We start from the raw sequence: 12319 nt of genomic DNA on the forward strand, positions 1-12319 counted from the left end.
GCGAAACACTGAAAACCATAAATTGCCTTAAAACAACTGAAACTTCTCTTTTTAAAAACGTAATTCTACAGAAGTAATCATATAGGATCGGAAGGCTATGAAAAGACTGTCACACTTGTCACGTTTTCTTTATCTATGTCCTTTTTGGTTGCTGGGAATCGACATAAATCTTCGAAACTTCGGGAGAGGAATAATCAGAGAAACTCTATTTCAAAATTCTAAAAACTGAAGCTTATGTATGTCACAACCTCTGAAAACTTCGAATTCCCAATAACTTTCAATACTCCGAATTCATATGAATGCCTCCTTGGCCAAAAAGTATTGTATTACCTTTATTATATTTGAAATTCAACAGGACACCTGTTCTTCCCTTTCACTTCGAATCCTTCTTCTCTCCGTTTTTTAAGTGTCCGTTCGTTTTGAAATCGGTGTCAATTCGCATCCGCATCAAATCGTATCGGCGATAACGACGGCTCGTAAATAAGCGTAAGTAATATTTCCTTCTTCCCCTCTCCTAAATTCTTCAATTCGTCATGTCTCATTCGTCTCGGATAAGCTGTTTTCTCTTCCTTTCCGATGTGATTGTCCTGACCGGCGTCTGTCTTCTGAATTGTCTGTTAAAGAGGTCGACACAATGGTATCTCGGAAAAATGGACAAAAACCCAGGAGAAAAAGAAGGCGGGTTTTCTTTTCTCTTCTTCATCTTCTTCGTTTCTCGGCCAAAAGCAAATCGACCTTCACCCACAAAAATGAACAGCAGGGTGCATGTTTCGGAAAGAAACGAAACCTTCTTATCGCAACCATCCGTCTTTTTTCAATAGTTTTCCCTCTCTATTCCATATTTCTCACTTCAAATAAAAATGAAAAAGTTGGCAGAGCTAATTGACGACAATTAGAAGATTCTGAATTTCCTTTTCACCATTCCGTCCTTCACGCACTTCTTCTTTCTCGTCTAGTCTCACTTTCGCACGCTTCATTGATCACATTCCACGGATCGGATTCACAAATTGATATCTTCCGGAAGAGGAGCAACTTTCATTTCCATGCGATATATTCTACTTTCCACGACTTTCGTTTCGAATACTTTTCACTTTTCTTCTTCTTTCTTCCTCACTTCTACAATCTCTTCTTCATTCTTTCAGTGGCCCTATAATCCCTTCGGAGACGTCCGAAACTCTTTGTTCCATCGTCCCAGATGCGGATGTTTCTTTTCTTTCTTCCTATTTTATATCGATCGATTTTGGCACAATATGAGGTAAAGATTGAGTAAAAGAAGACGATCAATCCATAAAGAATACTTTCTTCCAGTCCCCAGATCCATCATCTCCTGCCCCTTCATCGAATTACTGTGCAGCATTCGTGGAATGTGCTTCAGTTTCTCTTCTAGAAGAACGTCTCTGTCTAGGAAATTCTCTTTGGAGACCATATTGGCTTCCAGAAAGAAGAGATACTTATGACTGTCATCAAAAATTGAAAAATGATTACACCACTGTAAGTCACTGTACTTACGATACCTACATCAAATGTTTCTCGTTTTTAGTTGGAGCGCTTGGAAGAAGAATTGGATGGTCAGCTGGTCGCGTGTCTCAATGAAAACTCGAAACCTCTTGACAAGAAATTGGTGAGAAAGGGAAGAAAAAAAGGAAAAAAGAAAAAAAGAGATGACCCTAATTGACGGGAAAAGATCTAAGATATTGAGATAAAAAAAGAGAAAGTGACATGGAATGTTTATGACTCATTTTATTGTTATTTTATGATTTCATGAAATCCTTTTTCAGAATGAACAATGCCAACTGATCGGTCGTCCTCCGAGATTTTCATTCAGTCGAACGATTACTTATGTTCCAAATCATTGTTTTACCGGGGTGAAGAGAAGAGTTGAGAGACAATGTGGACAGTTGATCAAGTGTTGTCCAAGTATTGAGAAGTAGGTCGTCTTTTGATAACCGATTGAAAAGGTTTCTGACAAATAAACGATAGGTGTAGAACATTTATATTGATGGATTAGGTTAGAAGAGGGACACAAATGGAAACGATAAAAATTTGAGATGTTGTACAGTACTTGGTTGAAGATACAATACCGCTCAAAAGGTTATCAACTTTGATTGTTTTCAGCGGAAAATGACTAAGTTTGATAGTTTTTTTTCGGTGTCACCCGAATGTCCAAACAAATTTTTCTTGTATGGGTTGGAGAGAGCAAAAATAGCAAATCATTCTAGTAGTTGACCATTTTTTTGAAAGTGGACTATCTTGAAAGTTACAGGTTGTCAAAGTGAAAAGCTCCAAAACTTCGTTAATTTGCAATGAAATTAGCTGATTTCGGGGAGAAATGACTTTGACAACCTGTAACTTTCCACATAGTGTCCCTACAAAAAAAAGATCAACTACATAAATTATGTGTTATTTTTGCTCTCTCCAACCCATAAAAAACTTAGTTTATCGGACAATCAGGTGACACCGAAATACACTGTCAAAGTTGAGCATTTTTAACTAAAAACAGCCAAATTTAATAGCCTTTTGAGCGGTACTGTAGGAAAAAAGACAGATAACATTTGAAGAATTCTGACTTCTCTGTATCCTTGTGACCGATTCAAAATACAAATGTCAAAAAATGGAAAAAACAAATGAAATTCATGTTTGGGAATTTTCAGATGCAAACTTCTGTCATCAGAATCTACACTTCAAAAGATGATAAACACAACTCGAACAAATTTGAGAAAACGTGCAGATGACTGCAAGAAGGGAATGCCTGTCTCCCCGATTCTTCTCGATGGAGTTCTGTTCTCTGAAGATGAATCTCGCGAGAGGACGTGGTCTCCAACTGGACATGTAAATGTGAGATTTACTGATCAAGAGACGAATAGAAACCAACAAGAAGGAGGGCGGAAAGATGGATTCGTGAATGTTCGATTCACAACTCAGCAAGAAAATGAGGAAAAAGCAAGAAAGTTATTGATTCGATATGGAGATAAAGAGGGCGATGGATTGACACTTCCGAAGCTTTCTTATCCAGAGTCAAGTTCAAAGAAAGAGTTTGAGAAGAAGTTTAATGCAGCAATGAGGAAGACTGACTTGATAAAACAAAGAATTGAGACTCTTGACAGATCGAAAATAGCGAAAGAAGGATTTGATTCTCTGCTTGATGCTGCCACAGTGTCTGAAACTATCAATAATATGCCACCGATGGGTACTGTAACTCTTCTCGAATCGAATGATGATAACATTGTCGTCGAGGATTCTGGGGATAAAACATCAGTTTCTTCACCAGTTGTCTTCGGATCTTTATCGGAATCTGTCACAACAAATCCAATAATTTTTGTGGAAAAGATTGCAATTCCACAGAAAAACGAAACAATTGAAAGATGTCGAGTATCCACAACACTTCGATTCACCAATATTTTGAAAATGTTGGGAGAGAATCCGAATTCGAAAGATTTTAAGGAAGTCAAAGGACTTGTGGAGAGTTTCGAGCAAAAGTTGAGAGGAAAAGAACTGAGTGATGAGCAGAAAAATAAAGCGAAATTGGTAAGTGATCTGAAAAGGTTGTTGGTTTCATGAGAGGATGAATTTCAGATTGAGAAATCACTGGAAATGCTTCTCGAAAATTTCGATGATACTGACTATAAAAAAGTAGAAAAAGATGTGGAGAAGGTTGTGAATGAGACTCGCGATCTTCCGATTTGCAAAGAAGAAGAATCCACGAATAATTCAACAATAGTGACTTCTGAATCAATTGATGATCCGACTTCGACGATGCTCGTGGATGATAATGGAGATAAATTCATTATTCAAAGTAAGTTGATTATTAATTTCAGATTTACCTACTGCTTCATTTTCAGAAGGAGCAACAACACTTGTTGTCGGAGGTGATAAAGAGGAGAAACTTGAGAAAAAAGAAGGAGAAGAAGTGATTAAAAACTTCATCTCGGAAGAGTACAAAGTTGAAATCGATGCTTTTAGAAGAGAACATAATCTGTGGACGAAACAGAATAGTAATGTAAGTGTTCACTCATAGAAAAGACAATAATTCAAAATGAAAATATTCCTTCCAGACAACACTGATAAAACGTAACGAGACAACATGTGATATGTACATGAGATGTCGCTCTCAAATGCATTTGGCTGTTGATAGTTGTGCATGGAGATTCGCGAGTGATCAACTGTTAGCTACTATGGCTGAATCTGCAGAAAGTCTTCTTTTTAAGGTGGGGAACTCTCGAGAAGTATTTGTCTGAAATTTAAGATTTCAGGATGATGGAGTCTGCTCTCAGAAAGACGGAGATAAGTTCGTGCAACTCTACGAGAACATGATTAAAAGAAACGATAAACTTCGTGTTTGTCTCGATGATAAAAATGAGCAATTTGTAAGTTATGATTTTCTGAAAATCATTTCCACCGTCGACTCTTATTTCCAGTTTGAAGACTCAGTCTGTCTCGCATATCCAGAACAACGCCGTCATGAATATGACGATGCCCTTCGACGCCTTCTGAATACTTCATACGAATACTCGAAATCTCGTGAATGTTTCCACGATGCGAACTTGATTCAAGAGAAATGCACACATCTCAGAGATTGTTGTCCGAATTTCGATGAGTGAGTGGAATCAAAATAGAGTTGAGAACTTTTAGAATCATCTGATTCCAGATGTCGTGAGGAGACGTTTGAAGTGGAAATCGAGAGAACTATCATCAATTTGACTGCAACAATTAATGAAATCAAACAAGAATGTGTTAAGAGAAAAGCAAAAGAAGCTGTTAAAGTATGATACAACTTCTTCTTTCAAAAATATAGTGACAATTTTCCAGAATGTGGTCCGTCAACTTCTTCTAAGCACTGATGCCGGACAGAAACTCGAAGCAATTGCCCAACTTGGACTCGATATTTCCAGAGGAGCTCGTGTTGTTCGAATGGCCAAATATAGAGCATGAGTAATTTAATAACTTATAATATTTCACTTGCCGGTTCTTTCCACTGGTGCCAATTTTTGTTTCTTGACTTTCCGGTTACGCTTTAATCACTTTCTATCTTTGCTCACGTGTATTCTAATAATTTCTTAATTGACTCGTAATAAATTGATTTTATGGAATTTAATGCTTGTTCACCGACTTGCCGGTGGAAATTTTTGAGAAAGTTGGAGATTCATTTAATCTGAATGATAGGTAATTGTAAAATAACAACGTTTCCCTATTTTTAATCCAGATTTGCTCTACGAAACGTGTCAAAAGATATGCAAGAAATTGTTGATAGCTGGGCTCCCAGAGTGACTGACATGGACTTATGGGAATGTTGGAATATTAGGGAGAGCACGATCCCTTCTCAGGAAATTGAGTGTTCTGAGTAAGTCGTAATTTGTCTCAAAAAAGATGTGGCTCTATAGGCAAAGAATGGTCCCAACCGCAAAGAACGGTCCCAAAAAATAAAAGAATGGTCCCAAGGAATTACATGGTCCCTAACGCAAAGAATGGTCCCAACCGCAAAGAATGGTCCAAAAATTTTGGGTGACACGAGTTTCAGAATTGAATGGTCCCTACCGCAAAGAATGGTCCCTACCGCAAAGAATGGTCCCTCGAAATTGATACGAAAAACTATTCACCATTCTCTTAGGCTTAGGTTTCTTAGAAATTGGGAAAAAATTGACAAATACGATTAATAACCAATTTTGCCAATTTTTTCACCAATTTCTAAGAAACCTAAGCCTTAGAGAATGGTGAAAAGTTTTTCGTATCAATTTCGAGGGACCATTCTTTGCGGTAGGGACCATTCAATTCTGAAACTCGTGTCACCCAAAATTTTGGGACCATTCTTTGCGGTTGGGACCATTCTTAGCGGTTGGGACCATGTAATTCGGAAATTTGGGTCACCCAAAATTTTGGGACCATTCTTTGCGGTTGGGACCATTCTTTGCGGTTGGGACCGTTCTTTGCGGTTGGGACCATTCTTTGCCTATAGAGCCAAAGATGTTTTGTTTGAACTTTTAGGGACTCCAATGAGAATTGGATGAGTTTATTTAAAAATCCGAAACTTCGATTGGATACTTTGATGCTTAACTGTTGGACTTACGAGTCAAGGAATAAGCTCCGAATTCTTGAGCGGAATTGTTTCAATCATAACATTCATGTCAAAAAGTTCGAAATTCGAAACATTTTCTCTATAACACCGACTGTTTTGAATATGTTGGACCGTGAAACATTGGAAGAAGTTTCACTTCATATCACAAGAGAATCTGTCGAAAAATTGGATGAATTTTTGAGCTCTGAGCATCTGAAGGGTATCAAAATGCTCAATATCACAACCGACTTGTGCCCAAGTGAATTGCCGTTGATAAACTTCTTCCAGAATCTTCCAAGATTGACCATTGGGTTAGAAGGAAAACATGTTGAAAGAAGACACGCTAATTTTATCAAAAAATTGGCTGATTTTATCAAGGTAATAGTTGTAGAAATCTTCTTTTTGACCCAGAAAATTCCAGAACCTTCTGAACTCCACGCAACTGCAATTCTGCCATTTGTCTGAACGATACACGGTCAAAATGGAACGTATCATGACAGAATTCCAGTCACGAGAGACTATGGTCCCAGGTTTCCCGAATATTCGACGTTTCCCAATTCCTGGATCCAACGCTAGCTCGGCCACAAATGATGGTATCACCACCAAATTTTCCAGGAGTGACGGGACAATGATTTCCTAATTGCCAAAAAAAATGAGGTGAAAAGCTCGTGACATTTTGGCTAGTGAGAAATGAAAAATAGTTTTGGCTCTCAACATAATATACAGAATTGTACATTTTTAGGCTTGAATCTAACTGCTGAGGTACTTGAAGACATTTCCAAAAACCTTCATTTTCTCCCCCTGGAACAGAGGAACACAAAAACGAGAATTTACAGTCTCAACTTGTACATTTTCAGACTTTATTATCAATTGAGAATAAGATAAACAGTAAATCGTGTTTTTTTCTGTCTCCCTCGATACTTTTGATCCATTACATTCCACACTTGTAACTGCTAAAAGTGACATGCTAACTGCCAATCGAATGGACGATGGAAATGCCAAATGAATGCCCGCCTCCTCTTTCTCTCTATCTCCTTTTCTTCTTTACTTTTTCTTTTCTTTTTCGACCATTTGTGACGACAAACTGTTTCCGTCGAAAAGAAGAAGAAGAAGAAGATGAAGAACATTATTCTGTTATACGTGTTGTTCTAGAATCTGTATTAGTAGTAGACTTTCTGAAAACCTCAATTTAAATTCTGAAGAACTCTCTATTCGGGTTTTAGTGTGACTGGACGGGCGGAACTTTATATAGGAACTGTTTTTGGAAAACCCCGTACGGTAATTATCAAGAATGTTCTGTTTGTGAGATTCTCCCAGGTAACAAGAAATCTGATTGATTTCTCATGAATATTCATTTTTCAACTCATTATTCTGAAGGTTTGAATAGAAGAAAATGAAGGTTTTACCCAGAAGTACGAGTTCTATATTCGAATGCAATAGAGTCATTTTTCGAAAATGTTTTAAAAAAAAGAGTATATTATTTACTCACTGAAAATCTCTTGAAGTTTCTAATACATTATTGATAGTTACATACGAAAACAGGGAAGAGTTTCAGACATCTGAATCTCACGAAATCAAAAAACCATTTTCCCTTTTGTGATTTACAGATGTTCATACATCGAATTACCAATTCTTCTCAACGTCATATCCTCCTAATTCTCCGCCATCTGCACCTTAACCCGAACATGTTTATTTCTTGAAAAGGAAAGAAAAAAAGAGAAAACGCAGAAGAAATTTTTGCCGAATTAGCACTGGAAAGATCGTTTTCGGTTCTCGGCACGACGCTCGTTGATTGATGAAAAGGAGGTGATAAGTGATAAAAAAGGGAGAAGAAGGAGGGCTTCTTCTTCTTGTTTCTCATTCACACACCTTCTCTCTTCACTTCTTTACATTCGATTTTTTGCCAGCCTTTTGATTGAAAATCTATCCCTTTCACTAGTTATCTTATCATTTCTGACAGTTCCTCGTATACTTCAACGTACTTTTACCATCTTTTTCACTTCTTTTATCCCCAATTTCTACCAACGTCTTCTGAATTGTTCTCTCCAAAAATATTCATTTTCAGATGTCATCAAATCGAATTCTATTGTTCTCACTCTCCAGTTTATTATCATTTTCCATAGGTTCGTTTCGTTCAATCAAAACATAAAAATGACGAAAAAACAGGTTCCCACACCCTGAATGTCATACAGTTTACACTAGAACAATACCCTTTCCACGTCGTTTTTCAACGCAAAACTTTTCTTTTTTTCTTCTTTCAGCCGCAGATTCATGTCGGGACTTTGATAATAATTGTAGAGATTGGATTACTGTAAATCCGAATGCATGCGATTCAACTGAATATATCAAGAAAAGTTGTCTCAAAAGTTGTGGACAGTGTGGAGATGTTGATCCAAGTGAGTCTGTGTGGAAATTGAAAGCAATTTGAGGGAAAAAGAAAGAATGACCTTCAGTTTGATAATACGGGAATTGAAATCAGATGGTCTTTAGACGGAACTTCACTAAAGGTCACTTTAAAGAATGCAAGTGATAACTTTGAGAAATACCGTTAAAATTTCACAGAATAAATTGAATGTCGCCACCTTGCTGAATCTAAAATTTGAGACAAGATTCTCATCCGAAAGTAGTCCCCAGGTTGTTCCTAAGCCGCAACCTTCCTGAAAAAAGAAAACAAAATCAGAAAATTCTTAAACGCATCATGCTTGTGAATCCAATTAAATTTTCAGAATACGACCTCCGTCGACTCTCCCAAGAACTCACACCAATCGGATTCCTTGTCGGCAAATGGAGATCCGAGCACGGAGGAAAAGTAGAATAATTCATTTCCAATCGTTACAAATCTTCTTCTGAAATTCTAGGCGATCTTCCCAACAATTCCCAAATTCACATTTGGAGAAGAAATCGAAATCTCGATTCCAGATGATGCGATGCAATCAGCTCATGCCTTGAATTACACGTGAGGTTTTTTTTTTAATTTTTTGAATTTTTCAGAGGCTCAGACAAGATTTAATTATCAATTTCAGATGATTCTTTAAATTTTAGAGCGTTTGCATGGAGTGTAGATAAAAGAGATGAGAAGAATCCGAACAGGTTTCATTGTGTATTTTTGGGTTTTCTGTATTTTATGTTCGTTTAAATATCCTATCGTCTTCTAAGTCTGTTTTCTGTGTTTTCTTTTCCGGAAAGTTCGTTTCTCTTGGTGGAATTTGTTGGGAGTATTCTGGTGGAATCAACTGGTTATGGAAGAGAGCATAAAGAAATAATTTCAGAGCATTCGCCTGGTCAATCAATGACAAAGATGAACTTCACAGTGAATATGGATACATTTCAGTCAAGCCAAACACAAAAGAAGTTGCACTGACAACTGTTATGAATAATGGTTTGAAATTCGAATCATTGGATTCTGAAATGAAGAGAAACATCTTTCAGGATTCGTCACAGTCGAAGAAGGGCCAGTCAACGGAAATCAGATCAGATTCAGACTGAAGGACATTGGAAGAATCAGTTTCAGTCGAGATTTGCCAGTTCATGATGTAAGTTTTCAACATGGAAGATTTGAAAAAAAACTGAGTTCAAAGTGAGAAAAACTGAAGATCTAGACGACGTTTTTGAAAAAGAAACAAAGATGATTAGAGGTTATCACTAGTTCAGTTTCTCGGAATGAAAAAAGAGTATACCGGTCACAAGTGTTCCCCGTCAGAAATTCAACAAAATAATATACTTGAAATTTGAGATAATTTGAGAAAGCCTCGTCGTTAGTCAAGATTTGTTGTATCGTTTTCAGATTCTTTCTCTTTTTAGATTCAGATTTCTTTTCCAAAATGAAATTGACCGGTTTAGTATTTACGAAGATTAAGACTTTCTCTTCAGGTACTACTTCAAATGCTATTAAATTTATTTCCATCCGTATTCCAGGCCAATTTCTGAAAATTTCCCATATTCAGCTCGTCCGTGAATGGACACTTCTCGATCGATCAACACTTCAAGCTCGTCTGAATATGGAGACATTAACTCATGGAATGCAAGAACACACATTCATTCGTTACAACAAAATCGAACCATAATCATTCGAATATCTCTATTTCTTTGTCCATTTCACTTCTAGTCAATCTTCTTTCTCCCATTTCTGAATTTTCTTTTATTTCACCACCTTCCTCTCGAAATGCCAACAAATAAAATGTGTACTGCTTTTATGAGTTTCCTAAAAGCCAAAAAAGAAAAGAATGAAGCCGTTGAGCCCACTGTATAATAGAAAAGAAATGAGCTGTGAAATGAGAAGAAAAGAAAAGAAAAAAAGAAGAAAAAGTGAGAAGATGGATGGGCGGATTGGCACTTTTATGGCCAATTGATGAGGATTCTGGAGGCGGAGAAATAAGTGGAAAACGGCAACGATGATGACGGAGACTTCTCAGAATTTTCATCGCTTCTCAAAATTGCTTTTTTGTGGGAAGAGGAAGTGAACAACTCTACTGTTTTGCTTTAAAATAATCCAGCAAGAACTCTTTTTGATTTAAAAATTGGGTGACAGGTGCTGTACAGCTGGCTATACAGTAATAACATTCGCAAGTTTTTTTTTTGGCCATCTGTCTCCGTGTTTTTTTTCGAAAAAAAATTAGCAGGTGGACGAGACTTTCTAAATCCCGCCTTTCAGCTTTGTTGCTCGTATATAAAATATATAGTTTTCCAGGTCTAGGCATCGAATCTTCTGAATTCTGAACTTTTGTTTCCTGTCCTTCCACAATCTACTCGACATCTATATTTTCTGATGTTTTCATCATCAATTCATCAACAGATGTTGCAATTCTCTTTCTCTCCTTCCAATTGCTCATCAACTTCTTCTTCTTCTTCTCCATTTCCATCTCCTCTTTCTCTCTTCCTCAAAACCACTTCATTTCCCTATTCTATTTGACATTTCTTCTTGTGAGAGCCCCTCATCCCAAACGTCTTCACAAGACAAATCGCTGCCAAATTCATCATTTTCGAGTGCGGGGCATCCGATAACATGAAGAGAAAAGAGTGCTTTTCAACGGAAATTAGAACCATTTCCTCTTTTTCAGATGTCCGTTTTTCTGCAGGGTTTTGGGATTTGTTGTTCTAAGAAACCCCGATGGAACGGAAGTTTTTAGGATTTTTAGATGTTTCGAAAGATTTGCTTATCAAATTTAAAGTTTTGTGACAATGGAAATGAAAACAATGCAACTTCAGCGCAATCTACATGAACTAGAAATTTTCAAATTCTGAGAATTATATTGTCTAAGAAAGTATAAACTTCCTTTAATGCCCTGACAGCTTTTGCTGAGGAAAAGTTTCCAATTTCCCATCCGGAGAGCGAAAATTACGTGGTCTACAGTACACACGATTTGATGTCATACACGTATCCTTTATCCCATCTCTTTAGAAACCTTTCCACCAACTTTTCCAGCGTTTTCCTCTTCTTTTCTCCGCTTTAACGCCTTCATTCAACACCTAATTCTCCCGGAATTCCATGCCAAATCCATTCTTTTCCTCCGCTCCGATTTCTCATAACTCTCTCCAACTCCAGCAATATTTCTCTTCCCTTCAGAGACTTTTCTCTTCCCCAGACGTCGTCCCTTTCATCGATTGGTGTGTTGAGCTAGCGTCGAAGCTTCATGTAGTTTCATCTCTGCGTCTCTTCTGCTTACGTCTCCCACCCATTAGACGTTGTGCCCCCGCCTGAAAATAGCCCCACACAACATAGTCTTGCTCTTCTTCCTTTTTTCATTCTTTTCTTCTTCTTCTACTTTTTTGTTATCCTTTCGTCTTCAAATGACGTGCTCCTTTTTCTCTGTTCGAACACCAAAAACTCATGATCATCCGATGGTCATCAGTTTCCTTTTTCTCTTCTCGTTAGCCAAGTTTTCAATGTTTGGAAACGAAAGAAACCGACGACGTCGAAGAATGTAGAATGAGAAAGTATCAGATTTCAAACTATGGATTAAATATATATATCGGATGAAAATAGACGCGTTGAGGGCGGAATATTCATCACATTATTGTCGTCATTCATCTGGAATTCATTCCACATTCATATTCTGTTTCAACGATTTCATAGAGTACGAAGATTGTTTTGATTGGCTTCGTAAGCTGAAAAAAGAGGAAGCTTTGAAAAATAATGTTTAGAAGTAAAAGTGCAAACTTATTGTATTGAAAAAAACTAGATTTAGTTCGCTTTTGGACCATATTTGTTTCTTTACTCTACGATAAAATATTTCCCAGAGAGAAAACTAAAAATAATCGCTTACCTGAAAA

General features: G+C 37.2%; 2 protein-coding genes across 2 annotated transcripts; both read left to right on the forward strand.

The window, feature by feature from the left end:
- Nucleotides 1-1195: 1195 nt before the first annotated feature.
- GCK72_006393 (uncharacterized protein) lies at nt 1196-4929 on the forward strand (the record flags this gene model as incomplete). The annotated part of the gene is made up of 12 exons (XM_003113800.2): nt 1196-1255; nt 1309-1491; nt 1541-1621; nt 1779-1927; nt 2652-3525; nt 3574-3793; nt 3840-3997; nt 4053-4205; nt 4251-4364; nt 4416-4594; nt 4646-4760; nt 4807-4929. The coding sequence occupies 12 exons, from the start codon at nt 1196-1198 to the stop codon at nt 4927-4929; spliced, it is 2409 nt and encodes an 802-aa protein (XP_003113848.2).
- A 1243-nt stretch (nt 4930-6172) lies between these two features.
- On the forward strand, nt 6173-10113 carry GCK72_006394 (uncharacterized protein; the record flags this gene model as incomplete). The annotated part of the gene is made up of 8 exons (XM_053725608.1): nt 6173-6427; nt 6471-6642; nt 8311-8445; nt 8776-8858; nt 8908-9005; nt 9319-9428; nt 9479-9582; nt 9994-10113. The coding sequence occupies 8 exons, from the start codon at nt 6173-6175 to the stop codon at nt 10111-10113; spliced, it is 1077 nt and encodes a 358-aa protein (XP_053589802.1).
- Nucleotides 10114-12319: the final 2206 nt, after the last annotated feature.

The sequence above is a fragment of the Caenorhabditis remanei genome, chromosome II (assembly GCF_010183535.1).
Source record: "Caenorhabditis remanei strain PX506 chromosome II, whole genome shotgun sequence".
Taxonomy (NCBI): Eukaryota; Metazoa; Nematoda; class Chromadorea; order Rhabditida; family Rhabditidae; genus Caenorhabditis; species Caenorhabditis remanei.